This window comes from Chenopodium album, chromosome 14 (assembly GCF_948465745.1).
Source record: "Chenopodium album chromosome 14, dcCheAlbu1.1, whole genome shotgun sequence".
NCBI lineage: Eukaryota > Viridiplantae > Streptophyta > Magnoliopsida > Caryophyllales > Amaranthaceae > Chenopodium > Chenopodium album.
This window is the reverse complement of record NC_137847.1, coordinates 22833763-22858159: the sequence shown is the minus strand read 5'-3', so window position 1 is coordinate 22858159 and position 24397 is coordinate 22833763. Positions and strand designations below refer to the sequence as shown.

At 37.7% G+C, this 24397-nt stretch overlaps 3 protein-coding genes and 1 long non-coding RNA gene across 9 annotated transcripts; 3 read left to right on the top strand and 1 right to left on the bottom strand.

Moving 5' to 3' along the window:
- Positions 1 to 1093: 1093 nt before the first annotated feature.
- On the bottom strand, positions 1094 to 14438 carry LOC145580156 (uncharacterized). Of its 6 annotated transcripts, XR_014099310.1 has the most exons (8): positions 14302 to 14438; positions 14123 to 14207; positions 13805 to 13875; positions 13603 to 13665; positions 12516 to 12642; positions 11583 to 11670; positions 11238 to 11358; positions 1094 to 1686 (listed from the first exon to the last, which is right to left on the bottom strand). It is a non-coding gene; the product is annotated as an uncharacterized LOC145580156 (long non-coding RNA). The 6 variants fall into 6 exon arrangements; XR_014099307.1 differs by having other exon boundaries at positions 1095 to 1652; positions 13805 to 14207; XR_014099309.1 differs by having other exon boundaries at positions 1096 to 1686; positions 13805 to 14207; positions 14306 to 14438.
- Positions 14439 to 16950: 2512 nt separating this feature from the next.
- LOC145577911 (uncharacterized) lies at positions 16951 to 17995 on the top strand. Its single transcript, XM_081635331.1, has 2 exons — positions 16951 to 17004; positions 17384 to 17995. The coding sequence occupies exons 1-2, from the start codon at positions 16951 to 16953 to the stop codon at positions 17993 to 17995; spliced, it is 666 nt and encodes a 221-aa protein (XP_081491457.1).
- Positions 17996 to 18061: 66 nt separating this feature from the next.
- On the top strand, positions 18062 to 19225 carry LOC145577910 (PKS-NRPS hybrid synthetase cheA-like). Its single transcript, XM_081635329.1, has one exon. It carries the CDS (start codon positions 18062 to 18064, stop codon positions 19223 to 19225), a length of 1164 nt encoding a protein of 387 aa, XP_081491455.1.
- A 165-nt stretch (positions 19226 to 19390) lies between these two features.
- LOC145577909 (uncharacterized) lies at positions 19391 to 20210 on the top strand. Its single transcript, XM_081635328.1, has 2 exons — positions 19391 to 19406; positions 19597 to 20210. The coding sequence occupies exons 1-2, from the start codon at positions 19391 to 19393 to the stop codon at positions 20208 to 20210; spliced, it is 630 nt and encodes a 209-aa protein (XP_081491454.1).
- Positions 20211 to 24397: the final 4187 nt, after the last annotated feature.

Sequence of the window (24397 nt, the reverse complement as noted above, 5' to 3'; positions counted from 1 at the left end):
TGACTTACTCCTTATCGAGTAACTCCGTAAGTAACCCCTGACTGAGTAACCCTTCGAGTAATCCATGACTGAACCCCTCGATTAACCCCTAACCGAGTAACCCCTCCCCCTCAAGTAACCATTGATTGAGTAACCCCTCAAGTAATCCTGACTGAACCCTCAAGTAACCACTAACCGAACTTCTTAAATAACCCCTTACCAAATAACTTGAGTAACTACTGATCGAGTAGCTCGAGTAACCCATGACCAAGTAACCCCTCGAGTAACCATTAACCGAGTAACTCGAGTAACCTCTGACCGAGTAATTATTATAAGTTTTAAATGTTGAACAATTATCTTATAGGTTTTTCTTTTATTATAACATAGATAGCTTGTTCTTATTGTGTTATTTTACGAAAGAGGTCTTAAAGCTATAAACAATCTTCAATCTAATAAAAAGCACTTATATATAAATCTAGAATGATTCTAACAAAAACTCTTATTAGTGTTGTTGTCTTTTAACCCCACCTTACCTCATCTCTTACTTATTTCATTGTTTTCTTTCTCCTTTAACTTCTCCCCGTCTTCTAAGGTTTTACAAAGTTCAAAAACTCTTTTCAACATGATTTTTTTCCTTTCTATTTCATAGCAAATTTCATTGCCGGTTTGTCCATAAAATAAACCATACACTAACGATATTCTTTTTTAAAAAATGATCAATATCTTGTCATCAAATTTAATTTAAAAGTGGTCCTAAAAGTTTTTTTTTTTTACTACTCTTTCTCATAGTTTTTAATTTTGTTAATATTATGAAGTTTATTCTCATTATCTCCCCTCCTAATCTCTCCTTTTATCACTTCCATCTTGTCTTGAATCCTCTCTTAGATTGACATGATTTTAATATTGTACGAATTATTTCATATTCTATACAACGTACTATTTTATATTGCCAGATGCCATCATACTTTTAAGGAAAACACTTTGATACTATTGAGAGCTAATCAATAAGTTGATAATCCAAAGTAAATAACAATCTTTAAGGCCCTTCATTAATCATACCATGAGTTGTTAGTTGAAGCATAAATTGATTGATTAGCTATAAATGTTTTTTTTTTTCCTCTGAACAAATTCCTTATTTTAAACACACAAACATTATCCTTTTATATTAAGAATTTTATCTACATATTCTTAATATAAAAGAAATAAACGGGCTGCCTAAACTTACACTTACAAAAAGAATGATCGACAAAATTGTAAAGATACAATGAATTGTCAAAGCAGAAGATGTGAACAAATAGGTAGTTTCAAGTTTTTTGGTCCTTAAGTACACCATGTTTATACCGTAGCAAAAATTAGGGGTCTAAGAAGTTATGTAAACAACGTGACTACATCTTTCTTGTATCCTCTTACAATTAAAAGCCTCAGAATGTTTTCCACCAAAAGATCCAAGTATTCCATATAAAATATAGATGGGTGATGGAGGAGGTGGCGGTAAGCTAACAAGTACTACAACAGCTATTCTTGAGTATCTTAGCAACTTCAAAGTAGTGTAAAGAAACTTCTCTGCCTATTGCTCATTCACAACTACGGGTTTACCATCAGCCATCAAAGGAGTGCCGTCCCTCTCAGCTGTTTCTTTGATCTTTGACATGACCAATGTAACAAGAGCGGGCCTACAATGCAATGACCAATGTAACAAGAGCGGGTCTACAATGCAATGACCAATGTAACAATCAAATTCTCATTGCAATGCATAACAAAAGCTTCAAAATTTAATAACTAACATTAATGTCACACAATATCATTCTTTCATAAGGATACAAAGAGCTAAGAACAATTTTGTTATTTTCGTTCTATTTTCATGAGTTTAATTATGAAATTAACCCCATTTTTAGGTAGTAAGAAAGCCTTCTAACTACCTAAAAACCATTTATCGGACATTCCTCTAGCTCAAGCCTACGATGCTATTTCAACAAGAGCACAGTGCCCAATTAACAAAAACCTTTATGATGATACAAAGAATGACCAATATGGTCAAGACTCTAATGATCATGTTCAAGATAGTCAAGGGTCAATTGTCCAAGATGAAGAGGTTCAAAACGGTGTTAGTGTTCAAGGTGATAAAGAATTATTTTTGTCCAAATCTTTCTTTAATCCTATGCACGGTTTTGGTCCAAATATTCTTACAAAGGGTTGCACTTCACTTAGTGTAATTAACCTTGTAACAAGCATCTAGCAAGTGACGGTTTTCAAGCTTATTGGGGCTGATTAAAGAGGCGTGATTTGTGGCACTTGTTAGGCGTAAGTTATGGGATTTGTTGGCTGAATATTGCACCTCATTATTTGGGGGTTATGTGGGTTTTATTTCAGAGTTGTTGCTGGAATAAAGGGGCGTGAATCAAGGAATTAAAATGGGAGTTACAAGCTTGAAGAATGGGGCTGTTTTGGGCGTGTGTTTGATGCTCTTTGGATGCTTATTTTGGCTGGTCATTTTCCCTTGTTTCAAGCCTAGTCTTTAGCATAATTTGGTAGTTTAATTATGTGTGTAATGGGAGTTAAGTTGGACGGTTATGAGCCACTTATTCCCTTAGTTAATTTCGTTCTGTTTATTTTGTTTTGTTAATTAAAATGGGCAAGTGAAAGGTTGTAGTGAATGATGTAAATGCTATATATAGCATACTTTGAATGAATGAAAAATCATCCAAGAAATTTTGCCTAAAACGTGAGTTTGTTTAATGGAAGTGACTTGTGTTTAGTTCACTTTTTGTGTCCAAATTTGAGTGTTCAGATTTGAAGAGTACTAACTTTGGTGAGAGTTCCCAAGGTTAAGACTTGTAGTTTGTGATTTGGTGAGAGTTCCCTTGTCTAAACTACCCCAAGCAATTGAGTGAGAGTTCCTCTTTGCTATATCCTTAGCTTAGGGTGAGTGTTCCCCTAACTAAACTGATCATCCTAAAACAATACTTAAAATTCGATTGACCTTCTTTAATTCATCTTTTGTAACAAGGTTTCTCATCTTGTTTACACATCATTTGGCGCGTCAGGTAGGGGGAGAGTTTTCTCAAATTCTTCCAAAGGGGCCGAATACCTACATACCATGGGGGAAAATCAAGACTTGAGGTTGGCTTTGGATGCTCTCAATCGATCCATTGCTAGTCAAGAGAGGTTGGCCGAAACCAATGCCAATCTACAAGGGAATCTTGCTGCCTTGATGGCAAGACTCATGAACGAGCAAGATAGAAGAGAACAAGGTGAAGAACCTCCACCTAGGAGGGAAGATAGGAGTCTCAAAGTGGACGTTCCATCCTTTGATGGTTCACTTGATCCTGAGAAGTACTTGGAGTGGGAGAAATCCTTAGAAAGATACTTTGAGTACAAGGGCATCCATGAGGAAGTCCAACAGTACAAGATAGCCAAAGTCAAACTGAAGGGCTATGGTGACAGTTGGTTGCAAGGAGAGCAAAGGGCACGTACCCTTAGGGGTAAGGCTCACATTTCCACTTGGGAAAAGCTGAAGAAAAGAATGAGAGATCGTTTCATTCCTCACAATTACAAGCAAAGTCAATATGTGAAGTGGAGTACTTTGCAACAGAATGGTGACTCTGTAGAAGACTATATCAAAGAGTTTGATAGGCTTGCCATTGTGTGTGAGGTGACTGAAAATGTGAAGCAATTCGAAGTTGGTGACTTAGTGTGGATCTACATGAGAAAAGAAAGATTTCCTAGCAAAAGAAAGAACAAGCTAATGCCAAGAGCCGAGGGTCCATTTGAGATCGTGGGGAAGATCAGTGACAATGCATACAAAGTTGATTTGGGGGGCCAATTTGGTGTCTCAAGTACATTCAACGTTGGTGATCTTGCTCCTTACTTTGATGATGACGAATTGAGGGCAATTCCTTTTGAAGAAGAGGAGGATGACCAATATGGTCAAGACTCTAATGATCATGTTCAAGATAGTCAAGGGTCAATTGTCCAAGATGAAGAGGTTCAAAACGGTGTTAGTGTTCAAGGTGATAAAGAATTATTTTTGTCCAAATCTTTCTTTAATCCTATGCACGGTTTTGGTCCAAATATTCTTACAAAGGGTTGCACTTCACTTAGTGTAATTAACCTTGTAACAAGCATCTAGCAAGTGACGGTTTTCAAGCTTATTGGGGCTGATTAAAGAGGCGTGATTTGTGGCACTTGTTAGGCGTAAGTTATGGGATTTGTTGGCTGAATATTGCACCTCATTATTTGGGGGTTATGTGGGTTTTATTTCAGAGTTGTTGCTGGAATAAAGGGGCGTGAATCAAGGAATTAAAATGGGAGTTACAAGCTTGAAGAATGGGGCTGTTTTGGGCGTGTGTTTGATGCTCTTTGGATGCTTATTTTGGCTGGTCATTTTCCCTTGTTTCAAGCCTAGTCTTTAGCATAATTTGGTAGTTTAATTATGTGTGTAATGGGAGTTAAGTTGGACGGTTATGAGCCACTTATTCCCTTAGTTAATTTCGTTCTGTTTATTTTGTTTTGTTAATTAAAATGGGCAAGTGAAAGGTTGTAGTGAATGATGTAAATGCTATATATAGCATACTTTGAATGAATGAAAAATCATCCAAGAAATTTTGCCTAAAACGTGAGTTTGTTTAATGGAAGTGACTTGTGTTTAGTTCACTTTTTGTGTCCAAATTTGAGTGTTCAGATTTGAAGAGTACTAACTTTGGTGAGAGTTCCCAAGGTTAAGACTTGTAGTTTGTGATTTGGTGAGAGTTCCCTTGTCTAAACTACCCCAAGCAATTGAGTGAGAGTTCCTCTTTGCTATATCCTTAGCTTAGGGTGAGTGTTCCCCTAACTAAACTGATCATCCTAAAACAATACTTAAAATTCGATTGACCTTCTTTAATTCATCTTTTGTAACAAGGTTTCTCATCTTGTTTACACATCATTTGGCGCGTCAGGTAGGGGGAGAGTTTTCTCAAATTCTTCCAAAGGGGCCGAATACCTACATACCATGGGGGAAAATCAAGACTTGAGGTTGGCTTTGGATGCTCTCAATCGATCCATTGCTAGTCAAGAGAGGTTGGCCGAAACCAATGCCAATCTACAAGGGAATCTTGCTGCCTTGATGGCAAGACTCATGAACGAGCAAGATAGAAGAGAACAAGGTGAAGAACCTCCACCTAGGAGGGAAGATAGGAGTCTCAAAGTGGACGTTCCATCCTTTGATGGTTCACTTGATCCTGAGAAGTACTTGGAGTGGGAGAAATCCTTAGAAAGATACTTTGAGTACAAGGGCATCCATGAGGAAGTCCAACAGTACAAGATAGCCAAAGTCAAACTGAAGGGCTATGGTGACAGTTGGTTGCAAGGAGAGCAAAGGGCACGTACCCTTAGGGGTAAGGCTCACATTTCCACTTGGGAAAAGCTGAAGAAAAGAATGAGAGATCGTTTCATTCCTCACAATTACAAGCAAAGTCAATATGTGAAGTGGAGTACTTTGCAACAGAATGGTGACTCTGTAGAAGACTATATCAAAGAGTTTGATAGGCTTGCCATTGTGTGTGAGGTGACTGAAAATGTGAAGCAATTCGAAGTTGGTGACTTAGTGTGGATCTACATGAGAAAAGAAAGATTTCCTAGCAAAAGAAAGAACAAGCTAATGCCAAGAGCCGAGGGTCCATTTGAGATCGTGGGGAAGATCAGTGACAATGCATACAAAGTTGATTTGGGGGGCCAATTTGGTGTCTCAAGTACATTCAACGTTGGTGATCTTGCTCCTTACTTTGATGATGACGAATTGAGGGCAATTCCTTTTGAAGAAGAGGAGGATGACCAATATGGTCAAGACTCTAATGATCATGTTCAAGATAGTCAAGGGTCAATTGTCCAAGATGAAGAGGTTCAAAACGGTGTTAGTGTTCAAGGTGATAAAGAATTATTTTTGTCCAAATCTTTCTTTAATCCTATGCACGGTTTTGGTCCAAATATTCTTACAAAGGGTTGCACTTCACTTAGTGTAATTAACCTTGTAACAAGCATCTAGCAAGTGACGGTTTTCAAGCTTATTGGGGCTGATTAAAGAGGCGTGATTTGTGGCACTTGTTAGGCGTAAGTTATGGGATTTGTTGGCTGAATATTGCACCTCATTATTTGGGGGTTATGTGGGTTTTATTTCAGAGTTGTTGCTGGAATAAAGGGGCGTGAATCAAGGAATTAAAATGGGAGTTACAAGCTTGAAGAATGGGGCTGTTTTGGGCGTGTGTTTGATGCTCTTTGGATGCTTATTTTGGCTGGTCATTTTCCCTTGTTTCAAGCCTAGTCTTTAGCATAATTTGGTAGTTTAATTATGTGTGTAATGGGAGTTAAGTTGGACGGTTATGAGCCACTTATTCCCTTAGTTAATTTCGTTCTGTTTATTTTGTTTTGTTAATTAAAATGGGCAAGTGAAAGGTTGTAGTGAATGATGTAAATGCTATATATAGCATACTTTGAATGAATGAAAAATCATCCAAGAAATTTTGCCTAAAACGTGAGTTTGTTTAATGGAAGTGACTTGTGTTTAGTTCACTTTTTGTGTCCAAATTTGAGTGTTCAGATTTGAAGAGTACTAACTTTGGTGAGAGTTCCCAAGGTTAAGACTTGTAGTTTGTGATTTGGTGAGAGTTCCCTTGTCTAAACTACCCCAAGCAATTGAGTGAGAGTTCCTCTTTGCTATATCCTTAGCTTAGGGTGAGTGTTCCCCTAACTAAACTGATCATCCTAAAACAATACTTAAAATTCGATTGACCTTCTTTAATTCATCTTTTGTAACAAGGTTTCTCATCTTGTTTACACATCATTTGGCGCGTCAGGTAGGGGGAGAGTTTTCTCAAATTCTTCCAAAGGGGCCGAATACCTACATACCATGGGGGAAAATCAAGACTTGAGGTTGGCTTTGGATGCTCTCAATCGATCCATTGCTAGTCAAGAGAGGTTGGCCGAAACCAATGCCAATCTACAAGGGAATCTTGCTGCCTTGATGGCAAGACTCATGAACGAGCAAGATAGAAGAGAACAAGGTGAAGAACCTCCACCTAGGAGGGAAGATAGGAGTCTCAAAGTGGACGTTCCATCCTTTGATGGTTCACTTGATCCTGAGAAGTACTTGGAGTGGGAGAAATCCTTAGAAAGATACTTTGAGTACAAGGGCATCCATGAGGAAGTCCAACAGTACAAGATAGCCAAAGTCAAACTGAAGGGCTATGGTGACAGTTGGTTGCAAGGAGAGCAAAGGGCACGTACCCTTAGGGGTAAGGCTCACATTTCCACTTGGGAAAAGCTGAAGAAAAGAATGAGAGATCGTTTCATTCCTCACAATTACAAGCAAAGTCAATATGTGAAGTGGAGTACTTTGCAACAGAATGGTGACTCTGTAGAAGACTATATCAAAGAGTTTGATAGGCTTGCCATTGTGTGTGAGGTGACTGAAAATGTGAAGCAATTCGAAGTTGGTGACTTAGTGTGGATCTACATGAGAAAAGAAAGATTTCCTAGCAAAAGAAAGAACAAGCTAATGCCAAGAGCCGAGGGTCCATTTGAGATCGTGGGGAAGATCAGTGACAATGCATACAAAGTTGATTTGGGGGGCCAATTTGGTGTCTCAAGTACATTCAACGTTGGTGATCTTGCTCCTTACTTTGATGATGACGAATTGAGGGCAATTCCTTTTGAAGAAGAGGAGGATGACCAATATGGTCAAGACTCTAATGATCATGTTCAAGATAGTCAAGGGTCAATTGTCCAAGATGAAGAGGTTCAAAACGGTGTTAGTGTTCAAGGTGATAAAGAATTATTTTTGTCCAAATCTTTCTTTAATCCTATGCACGGTTTTGGTCCAAATATTCTTACAAAGGGTTGCACTTCACTTAGTGTAATTAACCTTGTAACAAGCATCTAGCAAGTGACGGTTTTCAAGCTTATTGGGGCTGATTAAAGAGGCGTGATTTGTGGCACTTGTTAGGCGTAAGTTATGGGATTTGTTGGCTGAATATTGCACCTCATTATTTGGGGGTTATGTGGGTTTTATTTCAGAGTTGTTGCTGGAATAAAGGGGCGTGAATCAAGGAATTAAAATGGGAGTTACAAGCTTGAAGAATGGGGCTGTTTTGGGCGTGTGTTTGATGCTCTTTGGATGCTTATTTTGGCTGGTCATTTTCCCTTGTTTCAAGCCTAGTCTTTAGCATAATTTGGTAGTTTAATTATGTGTGTAATGGGAGTTAAGTTGGACGGTTATGAGCCACTTATTCCCTTAGTTAATTTCGTTCTGTTTATTTTGTTTTGTTAATTAAAATGGGCAAGTGAAAGGTTGTAGTGAATGATGTAAATGCTATATATAGCATACTTTGAATGAATGAAAAATCATCCAAGAAATTTTGCCTAAAACGTGAGTTTGTTTAATGGAAGTGACTTGTGTTTAGTTCACTTTTTGTGTCCAAATTTGAGTGTTCAGATTTGAAGAGTACTAACTTTGGTGAGAGTTCCCAAGGTTAAGACTTGTAGTTTGTGATTTGGTGAGAGTTCCCTTGTCTAAACTACCCCAAGCAATTGAGTGAGAGTTCCTCTTTGCTATATCCTTAGCTTAGGGTGAGTGTTCCCCTAACTAAACTGATCATCCTAAAACAATACTTAAAATTCGATTGACCTTCTTTAATTCATCTTTTGTAACAAGGTTTCTCATCTTGTTTACACATCATTTGGCGCGTCAGGTAGGGGGAGAGTTTTCTCAAATTCTTCCAAAGGGGCCGAATACCTACATACCATGGGGGAAAATCAAGACTTGAGGTTGGCTTTGGATGCTCTCAATCGATCCATTGCTAGTCAAGAGAGGTTGGCCGAAACCAATGCCAATCTACAAGGGAATCTTGCTGCCTTGATGGCAAGACTCATGAACGAGCAAGATAGAAGAGAACAAGGTGAAGAACCTCCACCTAGGAGGGAAGATAGGAGTCTCAAAGTGGACGTTCCATCCTTTGATGGTTCACTTGATCCTGAGAAGTACTTGGAGTGGGAGAAATCCTTAGAAAGATACTTTGAGTACAAGGGCATCCATGAGGAAGTCCAACAGTACAAGATAGCCAAAGTCAAACTGAAGGGCTATGGTGACAGTTGGTTGCAAGGAGAGCAAAGGGCACGTACCCTTAGGGGTAAGGCTCACATTTCCACTTGGGAAAAGCTGAAGAAAAGAATGAGAGATCGTTTCATTCCTCACAATTACAAGCAAAGTCAATATGTGAAGTGGAGTACTTTGCAACAGAATGGTGACTCTGTAGAAGACTATATCAAAGAGTTTGATAGGCTTGCCATTGTGTGTGAGGTGACTGAAAATGTGAAGCAATTCGAAGTTGGTGACTTAGTGTGGATCTACATGAGAAAAGAAAGATTTCCTAGCAAAAGAAAGAACAAGCTAATGCCAAGAGCCGAGGGTCCATTTGAGATCGTGGGGAAGATCAGTGACAATGCATACAAAGTTGATTTGGGGGGCCAATTTGGTGTCTCAAGTACATTCAACGTTGGTGATCTTGCTCCTTACTTTGATGATGACGAATTGAGGGCAATTCCTTTTGAAGAAGAGGAGGATGACCAATATGGTCAAGACTCTAATGATCATGTTCAAGATAGTCAAGGGTCAATTGTCCAAGATGAAGAGGTTCAAAACGGTGTTAGTGTTCAAGGTGATAAAGAATTATTTTTGTCCAAATCTTTCTTTAATCCTATGCACGGTTTTGGTCCAAATATTCTTACAAAGGGTTGCACTTCACTTAGTGTAATTAACCTTGTAACAAGCATCTAGCAAGTGACGGTTTTCAAGCTTATTGGGGCTGATTAAAGAGGCGTGATTTGTGGCACTTGTTAGGCGTAAGTTATGGGATTTGTTGGCTGAATATTGCACCTCATTATTTGGGGGTTATGTGGGTTTTATTTCAGAGTTGTTGCTGGAATAAAGGGGCGTGAATCAAGGAATTAAAATGGGAGTTACAAGCTTGAAGAATGGGGCTGTTTTGGGCGTGTGTTTGATGCTCTTTGGATGCTTATTTTGGCTGGTCATTTTCCCTTGTTTCAAGCCTAGTCTTTAGCATAATTTGGTAGTTTAATTATGTGTGTAATGGGAGTTAAGTTGGACGGTTATGAGCCACTTATTCCCTTAGTTAATTTCGTTCTGTTTATTTTGTTTTGTTAATTAAAATGGGCAAGTGAAAGGTTGTAGTGAATGATGTAAATGCTATATATAGCATACTTTGAATGAATGAAAAATCATCCAAGAAATTTTGCCTAAAACGTGAGTTTGTTTAATGGAAGTGACTTGTGTTTAGTTCACTTTTTGTGTCCAAATTTGAGTGTTCAGATTTGAAGAGTACTAACTTTGGTGAGAGTTCCCAAGGTTAAGACTTGTAGTTTGTGATTTGGTGAGAGTTCCCTTGTCTAAACTACCCCAAGCAATTGAGTGAGAGTTCCTCTTTGCTATATCCTTAGCTTAGGGTGAGTGTTCCCCTAACTAAACTGATCATCCTAAAACAATACTTAAAATTCGATTGACCTTCTTTAATTCATCTTTTGTAACAAGGTTTCTCATCTTGTTTACACATCAGTGCCCAATTAACAAAAACCTTTATGATGATACAAAGTATCATAAATTCTTAATACAGAGTATAATATAAGACCAAAGCGTACAAATCTGAGCCTTTTCATGTTCACACAAAGTCAAACCATATGCAAAATCCAACAATATCCGAGGAAATTTAAGATAATCTAGAGTAAAATGTGACATTCTATTGCTCAATTGCATTAAATCGAAAAAAACTCAGCGACCCAGAAATATTTTACTCAATATACTAACATTATAGCTCAGTTACATACAAACGATTAATATAATTTCAATTCATTCACAAGAAAATTTCTCAATTTTAAGTTCAAGCACCCAAGATTTTTACAGATTTGCATTGTATCTTATACCATGCCCACATATCTACATCAAAAAATCCATTTACAGTAACATAGATTCAAGACTCAAGTTTAACATATGATAGATCTACAACAAAACATCAGATTTTCTAAAGCTTAGTCTTAATTGATAATTATATAAGCAGTTTGAAGCTGTAATTATATAATCCATTCAACGAATATTTTAGTCCCTACTATAATCATCAAGTTACATTCCTCTCATCTAGGCTGGTCATTCAGTTTAGGTGGTTGGGATGCTGTCATGATTAGTGTATAAGAACAATTCAAATAAAGAAACTTACTCTCATGGGACATCTCCAACAAGCATCCAGTCACCATCCTTGTCCTCGTATGTGAGAACATATTCTGATCCATGCAGGAGATCCCTCAATTTCATTTCTGTCATGTTTGATCCACATTGACCTGAAAGCATTTGAAATCCGATCAAATCTTCTTTATAATACCACGAGGCTTTAGAGACAATGAATGTTGTAAAGAAACTAATTCATAGGCAATTTTAAATCGCTGGAGCAAAGCTATAAGGATCATTATTACAGGTAACGGAAAATATTCTAGTGTGAAGCAACTAAACATCTTCTCAAGGCTAGAGGAAAGTTCTTGATAAGTGGTTAAGTTCTGAGATCAACCTTCATAATTAGGGAGCACCATCCATCCTTGACAAAAAGCGGATCAGTGCTCTTCAAAGTGGTGGCGAACGTGTTTTTTTGGAATGATCTAAAGGAGGCCAACCAACAAAAACAGATCATTTTCATTTCAAAATAACTACATACTTAAGAATAAAATCCATCATTTTGATCTCAAAACTCGAGCTCTGGGACAAAATACTTCATTCTACCCTGAAGTTGTACAGGGTTCATGAAAACAATCCATACTGAAATTGCTCAGAATCCTCACAAGAACATTCATTGTATCAATAAAATTCTGATTCATTTCAAAATATTCAGAAACAAATGTAGGAAAAATTAAGTGGCCACCACTTCGAAGAACACTGATCCGTCTCTATGTAAGTTGGGTCACTTAACTATATCTAATTATCTAAAATGGTTTATAATTAGATATAATTAAGTGACCCAACTTACATAGAGAGGGATTAGATATTATAATAATCTAAATATTATAAGGAAATTCCTAGTACATTCATGTCATATCCTTAATTTAAGATTGGGTCAATGCATCAATGATTGATTAAAATAGGTGCCAAAATGGTCTAATTAGAATTTCTAATAAAATCACGTTATATCCTATACATAGAGATTGAATTAATGTGGCAATAATTTAACGGACTAAGCAAGAATTGTCTATAACCATGCTATCATGAATGCAATTATAAGAAATGATCAGACGTTAGCAAAAATAATTAAAAAGTACGAAGTAATTAGAGTTAGGCTTATAAGCTACTGGCTACTTCCTTTTAGTTACGAGGTCATAGCTGGCCAATCCATACTGTATTAAATGAACAAATCAGCCAAAAACAATCATAGAACAAACGGATATTTTGTTCTAAAATTTTCTTACCTTCCATTAACTTAGACCAGAATAAAACACAAACACAAACTTACCGTCCCATGGTCCTTTATCCAAGCTTGTATCGGTCTCTCGGTGTTTTCAGGATTGTAAGGATCCCCGTGGAGGAAATCAGGGACAACAGCATAATAACCAGCAGCAGCAACTTTGTCTGCGAGCTTCCTGTAGGATTATGCTGTTGATGTCAGTGTTCAATGGTTAAAAAAAGTACACATTAATCCGCACCAGTTACACCAGCATGCTGCAATTGGGGGCTAATGGGCTATCATACTCCAAAAAACTTTTCAAACTGAAATATGGCTCTATGAAGTTGCATGTGAGGTAGAAGCAGGCCAAACAAACATGTAATTTCCCATTAACAAATTAACACAAACCTCACATAATTTCAGACTGCCCAAAGCCCCCAAACTATAAATATCAGGGGGAAAAATCAGAAAGAAATCAAACAATTCACAAGTACCCTTTCCAAACACTATAAATGCAAGATAAATTTCAAGAAAATTATGGAGTATAAATTTAGGAAGCATAATATAAACAATCGAGGGCAACACAAATAAAGGGAAGAGCTTGTTTTGTAGAATATGTATGATTAATTACTTTAAAGAAGCTAAAAAGAGCCATGTGTGTCAAAAACAAAAGTATGATAGAAGCCACATCCTATTATATATAATGCTCCAACTATGCAAGGATCAAATAACATGCACAAGATAATTTACCGTAGCTTAACACTTTACAGCAGGTCCTGCATACATCATACAGAGTATAAGATTCATGCTCCAAGTATGCATTTCATGGGTATTTATCATTTCTAAGGATAATTGTTGAGTTGATACAAAATAATTCCCACGAAAATCTATATCCCCCACTTTTAAGTACCATAAAAACACTTTACTTTTTTACCATTTACAGTGTTTCTTGCCTTCTAGTTGACAACAAAAATTGAGGGCAATGGAAATTATTGGAAACTGACACTACCTAAATTAGGAATTAACAAAATCATGAAACTGACACTACCTAAAGATCTGAGCTTGAAGCTCTACACAAACCCAGAAACAATGAAACACTCAAATTATAATCCCTGAACCCGCTTTAAGGAGTATATAAAATCAGAATTTGACATACCCAGAATGCAAGCGAGCAAATTGATCAAGAGGTCCCGACATTAATTTTCGATCAAATTGAACCCTAAAATATTCAACCCACAAATATTAATAAAATTGGTTTCCATTTTTTTCTCAAAATAGATCGAAGTAAATCTGATAATAATTCACAAAGAGTAAATCCGATTTCAAAATGGAAACTTGATGATTGAAAAACACATTACCTTGTAAGCTACTTCAATAAATGGGAAAGCTCAGAATTTGCTTTAATGGAGTAACGGAAAAAGCTCGGAAGCTGCTTCAATGGAGAAAAAAAAAAAAAAGAAAGTCGCATATTCGATGATTTAATAATAAAAAGAAAATAATTTAACCTCAAAAGCTATTTCTATGGAGGAGTGAAAACCTAAAAGCCGCTTCAGAAACAGATTCAATCAACAAGGACAAGCAGCATACACAAAAAATAGGATTGAAGAACCCAGATCAAAATTCAACCACAAAACTACCTAAAAAACCCTAGAAGATATTTTTTCAAAAATCAGAACCTGTGAAAAACACCATAAAGTTGAAATTCATCCCAAATCCAGAAAACCGACTCAGACTCGAGCCATAATTCCTGAAACTTGAGACCTGAAAAAAAAAATCGACAAAAACTCAATCAAACACAGGATTGAAGAAGACTCATTACAACTATACGACTGTTGTAGCTAAATTTCCGTCGTACCAACCCCTGTAATTGTCCACCAAGTGCAGTCGTCGCCAGGGAGATGAGATTGGAGGAGGCGAGAAAGTTGTTGTGTTACCAGAGAACATGGACAAAGGTGAGGAGAGAGAAAGCTGAGAAGTGAGTAAAGAAAAAAGACTGATTCAAAGAAAACAAAAGTAGCCTGCCTTAATTAGTAAAAGGGTAAAGACGTCAATAAACTTTTTTTTAGTTTTTTAGGGGTAGAATCGTCAGCACTCTGTTCATAAGGAGATACCCATTTTTTCACCAATTTGGCTTTTAAGGGTTAATAGGTATAGATATTTCATTTTTAAACATTCAACAAGAATATTATTCTTCTATTTAAAGCTATGCAATACTTTCATCTTATTTTGTAATTAGATGTATATTTTTATATGTAAATATGACAAACTTTTTAAAAAATAAACAAAAGTTAGTAAAGAATCACATTTTAAATGACTAAAAATCAATTATTAGTGATTGAACGTAATTAAATTATCTTTAAAAAACTTTTCTTGTTGTCTATTTATATAAAAATTGTTTTATGTTTAAAGTTACTCAAAAAAGAGCAAAAAGTTTCCCTTAAATTAGCTCAAAGTTATCCTTATACTGCTCGATATACACTAATATTAGTGTAAACCAGGTGTATACAAAAATTTTTCTTTAAATATAGTGATAAACTAATTAATAATAACATAATACTAAAACAAACACCAAGAATGACACGTATCACTTCCTGGTTTTGTGGTTTCCCTCCAAAATCGCCTTTTATTTTTTCTTTTGTTGTTTTTCTATTCATCAAATCTCCTTCAAAATATATTTACCATATATAATTATAATTAAATCTTTCTATTTGAACACCATAATTTTTTTTCAAACAATAAAAATGATTCACGCCATTTATATTATAGCAAATATCTAAATATATCACCAAAATACTATTCCTTAACATATTTTTTCTATATTATATTTTCAAATCAATAATTTTTATATTACCTCCGTTTCTTTTTAGTTGCGACTAAGAAATTTTTATGTCTCACAATTAAATAATACCCTTTTGTTGTAGCTAAAAAGTAACAAAGGTAGTATTAAAAGTGAAACTAGGACTTACATGTGTCATATTAAAAAAAAATTCTCCATTATTTTTTTGCAAAATATGAAGAAAATAATTTAAAATATATAATGTATTCTTTCCAATTGGACAATAATATTTTTTTCCATATACACTTAAGGAACTGGAATATTTTTACACGTCTTCAAATATTTTATTTTATTTATTTTCTTTGAAAAAATGAACAAAGATTAGTAAATATTGAATTAATACTTTTATCTAAAATTATTTTTATAATATTATCATTTTTTCCCCTTTGTTTCAACTTTATTACTTTTAATATAATAAAGTTTATTTCAATTAGAAAAAATTCATGGTGGTAACATATAAATGTAGAGTAATTTCCCACAATATTGCTAGAAAAAAAAAATAACTTCTCTTTGTGCGTCGATTTGGAAACTAATTCCCGAGATATCGTCCATGTAGGATCGGTTTTCGGTGTAATTTTTTTGATTTGGTTCAGCATAAAACTGCTATTGTTATTAGCGGTTATAGAAAAGAGACCCCTTTTTCAAGTAACAGGTCTCTTTTCTTCCTTACCTTTTTGAGTCAAAAAGAGACCTGTCAACCAAAAAAGGGGGTCTCTTTTCTGAAACAAATGCTTTAGCCAACATCACGAAAGAGAGCACCCACATCATTGTTCAAAGAGACCTAATTTCATTAATAACTGGTCTCTTTGCTTTTTTTAAAAAAAAAACCATAACCGCTAATGTCGCTAGCGGTTTTAAGCCAAACCAAATACCAATCCTACATGGACGGTATTTTGGAAATTTGTTTTTAAATAAGTGCATAATGGGAATTTGTTTTTATTTTAACATTATTGAGGGAAATCGCTCTGTATATGTACAAGTATACATTTATTTTTTACATTTACAAAAATAGTATTAATAATAGGACAGGCATATCAAACTAGATATTTATTTTATTAATATAAAACCCCACAAACTTAACCTTGACATTGGTATAAGTATAAAAATAATGATGTACAATTATTGTTAAATTTGTAATGCAATTTTGTCACTATATACTTCATAAAATTTAGTAACGAGGATAATTATGAAAATTATTGTGCATGCATGGCATGAGACCTAAACTAGCTAGTAGTAGTTTTGTCTCAATATGTTATTAGTTGCTCCATTTCTCCGAACACGAAGTTTTAAGATAATAGGAAAAAGTATAATTTTATGATGGAAGTGAGTTCGGTTGAAGAATAAAAAAATCTTAAAAAAGTAAAGGTGAGTACAAGAGGAGAAAAGAGAATATAAAAAAATACTAAAATATAATATAAGAGTTAAATTAATGAGGAAAATACTAAAATAGTAAAATATTGTTAAAATTTTCTAAAAAAGAAAATTAAACAAGTAATAAAATAGTGAACTGCTAAACAACGCCCACATTTTTATCGAAATCGCCCACATTTTTATCGAAATCGCCCACATTTTTATGTAAACTTCCAACATTACCCTTTTCTTCCTCTCTCTCCTAACACAACCACCACCGCCCGTCACCACCATTGCACCGTCGCCACCAGCGCCAACATGACGGAAAGTGATAGCGGCAGGCCGTGTACTCCGCCGGATCCACTTCGCGAGGTAATTTATTTTCGCCGGAACTCAAACCGCCCAAAAAAACGGTCCACCGTGGTCAAACCGGGCAAACCGGGCGGTTAAACCGTGGTAAAACCATGCAATCCGGGCGGTTCAACCACGGTCAAACCGTGTAGTCCAGGCGGTTTGACCATGCCCGGTTTGTTTTTTTTTTAATTAATATTGTTTTTATTATTATTATTTAATTGTTATTATTATTATTATTATTATTATTATTATTATTATTATTATTATTATTATTATTATTGTTCTTGTTGTTATTATTATTACTATAACTATGATTATGATTATTATTGTTGTTATGATTATGATTATTATTATTTTGATTATTATTTTAAAAATATTTTATTGGGATGTTTAATAGGCATCACTACCGGATTATGGTGGCGATGGCATCGACTACAGTTCATATTTTATAACGTCAATGATCTTCCCGACTTTTGAAGAAGCATTTGAATGGGCACAAAACATTTCCATACGTTATGGCTTTTTCCTTACAAAGTCTTCGTATAAGAAACAACGAGATGGTCGACCGGTCAAGTATCTTAAGTGCGATCGTGGCCATAGAAACACAGCCGAAGATAGAGATATGGAGAATGCTGTATGGAAAAACACGAAAAGAAAGGGTGTTAAGTGTCCATTTCGTATCAAGGTCACATGTATGGTGGACGATCAAGGGTGGAAAATCATTCCTTCATCAGGTTTGCGTGGCTTGCATAACCACCCAATGATGGTATATCGAGAGGGTCATCGGCAAGTGAGTGGTCTAAGTCCGGCTGCGAAGCAATTGGTTAGTCAAATGAGTTCAGCATGTGCTAAACCTAGTCACATAATGGCGGCAGTGAAAGATGCGTTTCCCACTGAGAACCCTAACATGAGACACATCTACAATTTCAGAAGTCGTGTTAGGGTTGATGCTAGTGAAGGGAGAGATGTCGTCAACCAGTTCCTTCACTTGGCCAATGAGCGCAAATAAGTTAGTTGGGTAGCTGCTGACCCCGACACACGTGTTGTCACCCACGCCTTTATGGCACATCCAGAGATGGCGAATATGTTACGAACATATCCACATGTCATAGGGATGGATTCCACTTACAAGACAAACAGATACAACATGCCGTTTTTCGAGATTGTTGGGATCACACCGACAAATCAAAACTTTTTGATCGCGTATGCTTTAATGAAGACAGAGTCCTATGAGAGTTACAAGTGGGTCTTGGAGAAATTGAAGTTGTATATAGGTTTTGAAGTGACTCCTAAGGTGATACTAACTGATCGAGAGTTGGGACTTATGAAGGCGGTGAAAGAGATATTCCCAAACACAGCTCACTTGCTATGTAGGTGGCACATCAATAAAGATGTGTTGGCCAAGGTATACCATTTGTGTAAGAAAGACATGGTGACTGCCGAGAAATTTAGGAATGGGAGGTGGTCAAAAATCATGAATGCGACAACTGAGGATGAATATGAATTTGAGTTGCAACAAATGAAGGATACTTGGGGAAGGTCAAGGCATACCATTGTGGATTATGTGAAAAAAACTTGGCTTGTGCACAAGAACAAGTTTATTCCGGCTTGGACAAATAAGGTGCTGCACTTTGGCAACGTGAACACGTGTAGAGTGGAGAGTCAACATTCTGTGCTTAAACAGTGGCTCGGAAGCTCCAAAGGGTCAATGTATTCTATCTTCAAGCGTGTACACCGCGCCACTAAGGGTTTGCTTATTCAAATTCGTCATCATTTGGAGGACTCCAGACGACGAATTGGAGTGGAGTACAGGGGAATGCCCTTGCACAATCTCAGTGGCTATGTTTCCTTCCATGCTCTCAAAATTCTTAAGCAGGAGGTGAACGGGATGAGAGAGTTATCTGATGATGTGTACGAGCGTTGTGGTTGTGCGATGTTGATGACACACGGACTCCCATGCGCTTGTACTATACACACCTCGATTCAGGATGGTACGGGGTTGTATTTGGATCAAGTCCATCCTTTTTGGAAAACCCTAGTCATTGGAGACGGTGTTGACATTCCTATCTTTGAGGATGAGTTGGAACAAGACACGACGCAGTTTAGATCCCTGGTTGATGAGGTACTACTTCGTGATGCCAGTTTTGTGCGAAGTGTGAACCGAGTGTTGTTTGCGGAGCTTTACCCTGAAGATGTAGATTATGAAGAGCCCGAGATAAATGAGACAACCAGGGGTTGACCACAAGGCCAACAGTGGTCCTCATCTACCAGGCGTGATCCAAGTGGCTTCGAGCATATTCCGGGTGGCTGTAGTCGTGGTCGTGGGCGAGGTCGCGGTCGAAGTAGGGGTCGTGCTACTTCTACATCTAGCTCCGGACGTGGTTGATCACAATCATCAATAAACATGGAAACGCCTTCTGGTATATGCTTTATTATTATTATTATTATTATTATTATTATTATTATTATTATTATTATTATTATTATTATTATTATTATTGTTGTTGTTGTTAATATGTTTTACATTTAATTAATTCTTTTGGGATTTAATTAGTGCGGATGTTGTCGGGTTTTTATAATGCTAAAATACTTTCCTGGTGATTATTACAGGTAGTCAGATGAACATCGATGATTTTTTATACATCGATCATTTTCCGAAATTCATGTTGCCGTTTTTGGAAGGTTGGCTTGACCCGATAGGTGACGGAAATTGCGGATTTCGATGTATTGTAGATTTCTTTTTGGGTGACCAGGAGCAGTGGATGTTGGCCAGGACTATGGTTGCAAACGAGGTTGCCGCGCATCCTAACATTTACTCTCAAATTTATGCTGATCAACTGGAGAACGAGGTTCGTCGTATCAGATGGACTGGTGGGAGATGCACAAGGGAACATTGGATGGTAGTGTTTCAGGACTTGTTTCCGATCGCTAACCTATTCAACACTGCCATTATGCTTTTCGGTGCTGGCGTAGATAGAATAGGTGTGTATCCATGCATCACTGTGCTACCATGGAGTGCCCCGTCCACTGCCACGGGCCCATATAGGGAGTTTGCACTCCTCACAGTGGCAAACTATCACTATGTTCGATTGGACATGTCACCTAATTTTCCAGTCCCTCCTGTAGCAGGTTTTTGGTACGACGTGGGCAATTTTAGTGTGCAAGACTGGGATCAACGATATGTAGGTCGGATAGCAACATGGCATACTTTAGCTACAAATTAGTGATAGAACTTTGCAATGTTTAGTTGTAGAACTTTGCATAGTTGTAGAATTAAGCAATGTATTATGCAAATTTAAATTCAAATAATAAATTTAAAAAATTTTACAACATAACCTAAACAAATGAAGTTAGTTTCTAAATAAGAAAATGAAATCAACTACATCCTCATCATTGCGTCCCACGCCGCAATAAGGTCCTGGGCCTCAACCACTGTCTGGGTAACCTCACCGCCGCTTTCAGCAATGAATAGTCGTATAACATGCATGGAGCGACCCATCCACTGTGAAAAATACAAAAAATAATCAGTACCAATATTAAGTTGCACAGTAATCTATGGAAAACAAGTAACAAATACTTACGTAATCAGTGTTCGTCCTCCCTGGAATTGGTGGGAGGGCAAGAACCGCGGTATCACTGATAAGCCGAGGATGGGAGTACGTGTAAAACCAGGCCAAGTAGTCAGGTGTGCATGTGGGCTGTCCATCCAATAGAGGTGGATGGAACGACAGGCCGAAACAGCAGCTCCCAGGACCAAACTTATCCCATAACCCCTGACCTCGAAAAGTAACGCTATACGACCGGACATTAGCAGGTCTGTACGCGCTGTCAGGCCTAAAACCGGGCCGCGGTATCCCCTGCACATGACCAAGTTGCCGTAAAACCCTGTCTGGGTTATACGGCTCGACGATGTCCCGAAACTGTATACATCCCATGTACGTGGTTCTCGGGACGTCCTGTGCGGGGGTAAGTGTATAGGGCCGCCAGTTAACCTGCACACGCAATCATAAGAAGAATGTTACATTAGTTTTGAAGACGTTAAATAATAATATATTATACACAAGCTAAGTTCACATACTACCTCAGCATCAGTCATCTTATCAAGTCGGGTACGGAAAGATATAAGTCGCTGGTGATCCCTCGACTCTGAGTGTGGATCCCACATTGAGGCCCGTGCCTCACCTGGCTGTACCACTAAAGCTCCCTGACAAGGCCGAAAACATGGAAAGTACTCGTATATCCACGCCTGCAGCAGCGTGAGACAACCTTCGATAGCCTTACACTCAATACGGGAGGCGATACCCAACTGCCGATACAGGAAAGCAAGTGTAGCTGACCCCCAAGAATATCGGTGAAGATCGTCATAAGACTTCTTCACCTCTAAAATGCAGGAGGGAAGAAGGCGGTGACCACTCTTGTCAACGAACAAGGTGCTACCAAGTTGTGTGACAAAGAACCCATGAACTCAACGTCTGGGACCCGATCCAACAACTTGCACCGTTCATAGATGCTAGTCACCGCTACAGCACCGTTCTCCCAAATAGCTTTCGGCTTCACCAAAAGCGCATCCCTACTCAGCCCCAACAACTCCTGAAAGTCAACCTGGAGAGATGCACTGTCGCTAACCGTGTCAACCAAGTCACCCTCAACGGGGATCCCCAGAATATAAGCGACGTCGTGTAGCAAGATCGTCATCTCACCAAAGGGGAGATGAAAAGTGTTCTTATCCGGCTGCCACCGTTCAACGAACGCAGAGATCAGAGGCCAATCAATGTGCAAATGCATGATAGACGGCAAGTGCTGTAGTCCAATGACACTAAGGCGTGCACGTAAATCCGCACTCAGCTTTGTCTCCCATTCCTGCAACGACCTACACCACTGAATCCTACTGTGGCACCTCAACGGATCACGATCATCCCCGACCCAAACACGAGAAGCAACGTGAGCTGCATAGCTAGGGATAAGACTGCCATCAGCTGGACCACCTGGCATCGCCTCGTGAACAAGCCAAGACGTATCTGAGTCTCGAGAACCACGAGACCTACGAGTACGGTCGGTGCTCGAAGTCGTAGTCGTAGAACCCACAAACCTCCCTCCTCTACCTTTCCTCACGAAAATCCCAGACGACGACTCCCCGTGCTCGAATCCTCCTCGCCCACTCTCGGAAGTCGTGGCATCCTCCGTGTCATGATGATCAGAATCATAATCATCCATGACCTGATCTAGCTCGTGCTGAGCATCCGAAGGCCAACCCAGGACATCATCCGCCGTGCGAGAAGCTGCCCTCTCCCTCCTAACAGAAGCATCAACACCACGAGATCGAGTATGTCGAGGACCCGATCCTTCGACACGTGTGAACTCGATATTTAGCCTTCTAACGGTCTGTGGCTATTATTTAATAAAAAAATGTAATACAAATAATTAATACTCAATTCTATAAATCTAATTAATATTCACTAATAATAAAAAATTACATTATTTTATTTTCCTAAATATAAATCTAATTTATAATCACTTAAAATAAACAATTACATTATTTTATTTTCCTAAACATAAATCTAATTAATATTCACTACCAATAAACAATTACATTATTTTATTTTCCTAAACATAAATCTAATTAATATTCACTAATAATAAACAATTACGTAATTTTATTTCTTACAAATAAATCTAATTAATATTCACTTAAAATAAACAATTATATTACTTAATTTCTTAAACATATTTCTAATTAACATTCACTTAAAATAAACAATTACATAATTTTATTTCCTAAACATATTTCTAATTAATATGCACTTAAAATAAACAAATATATAATTTTATTAATATGCAAAATAAATATATAATTAAATTAATTTTTTTTTTAATTACGTAAACCGCCCAAGTAAGACGGTTTGACCGTGGTCAAACCGCCCAGGCAATACGGTTTTACGGTAGACAAGCCGCCCAAAAAATACGGTTTGACCGTGGTCAAACCGCCCAAACTACACGATTGAACCATGGTCAAACCGTATACCCTGGGCGTTTTGACCATGGTCAAATCGTCTAACTTGGACGGTTGTACCACGGTTGAATCGCACAGACAGGGCGGTTTGAGTACTTTTCCGGTGAAAAAAATATACCCGCTCCGCCTGGGCTGCTTCCTCCTCCCTCGCGCGTGCTGCGTTCCTCGACCGTGGCATTCTCAAAGTTATGGGCGGTGGTGGTGGTGATATTGAAGTGGTGGACCTTGTGGTGGTGGTTGCAATGTACGGTGGTGGTGGTGATTTAAAGTGGTGAATGTTGTTTTGCGGCGGTAGCGGCGGCAATGGTGGTGTTGGTTGGTGGTGGTGGTGATTTTAAGTTTTCTTGAGAGGTTTTAAGCGAGGAGAGAGAAAGAGGTGATGTTAGAGAGTGAAAGAGAGAAAGAGTTTAGGATTTTAAGTAGGGGTAAGAACGTAAATTCATCCCTAATTTGTGGGCGATTTTGATAAAAATGTAGGCGTTATTTAACAACCCCCATAAAATACAAAGGAAAGTAGAGGAAGTGATATATTACAGATGGAATACTCTACTAAAATCATCCTAGGAAGAATACAAAATTATTATAGATCATGATTCACGAGGCAATCATATACCATAAAAAACTTAATTTACCATACACCATAAAAAACTTTCAAATTCGCCATATACCCTTCAGTTTTATGAAAATGTCACAACATGCCATTTTTTTTAACTAAGGTAGTCATTAACGTTAATTGTGCCACGTGGCAACTTGTAATTAGTTCTTATTAATATTATTTATTTAATTAATTAACTTTAGAAAAATTATTTTAAAAAATAACACCACCAACTTAGCCACCGCAGCCCAACCCCAACTCCCACCTTAGCTAGCCAGTGCCTAGTCTACTTCTCGGTTGGCCGGCGACCATCCCCCCTTCCCCTTCCAGCAGCAACCCCGACCCAGCAACCACCTTACCGAAAACCCAACCACCACCATAGCCAAATTCCCCCACCACCACCTTAGCCGAATTCCCTCCTCCCTCCGCCTTGAACCCAAAACCCCCCTCCTTGCCTTTCCACCTTACCCAAAAACCTAGGCACCACCCCAAAACCTCGTCACTGCCGCCCAAATTGTCGAAAACAACCACGAATTCCCAGACCAACAACCTGAAAATCGAAAACTTAAAACCCCAAAATCGAAACACTAAATTTTGATTTTGGGGTTTTAGGGTTTTAAGATGGTGGTTCCAGGGGGAAAAAGGGGTGGAGATGGTAGGGGGAGGGGCGAATTGGGCTCGCCGGCACAAGGAAGGGGTTTGGGCATCGCGGTTTATGCGTCGGTTATTGGGGAGCAAGAGTTTTTTATGCGTCACTGATAATCTTGAGTTGATTTGAAATTTTGAGAATTTTGGGGTATTTTTTC

Bases quoted from the DNA above. Each gene is read 5' to 3' on its own strand.
- LOC145577911 (XM_081635331.1), top strand. From the start codon at position 16,951: ATGACGGAAAGTGATAGCGGCAGGCCGTGTACTCCGCCGGATCCACTT. The intron at 17,005-17,383 runs GTAATTTATTTT...GATGTTTAATAG, and splicing joins CGCCGGATCCACTTCGCGAG to GCATCACTACCGGATTATGG.
- LOC145577910 (XM_081635329.1), top strand. From the start codon at position 18,062: ATGGCGAATATGTTACGAACATATCCACATGTCATAGGGATGGATTCC.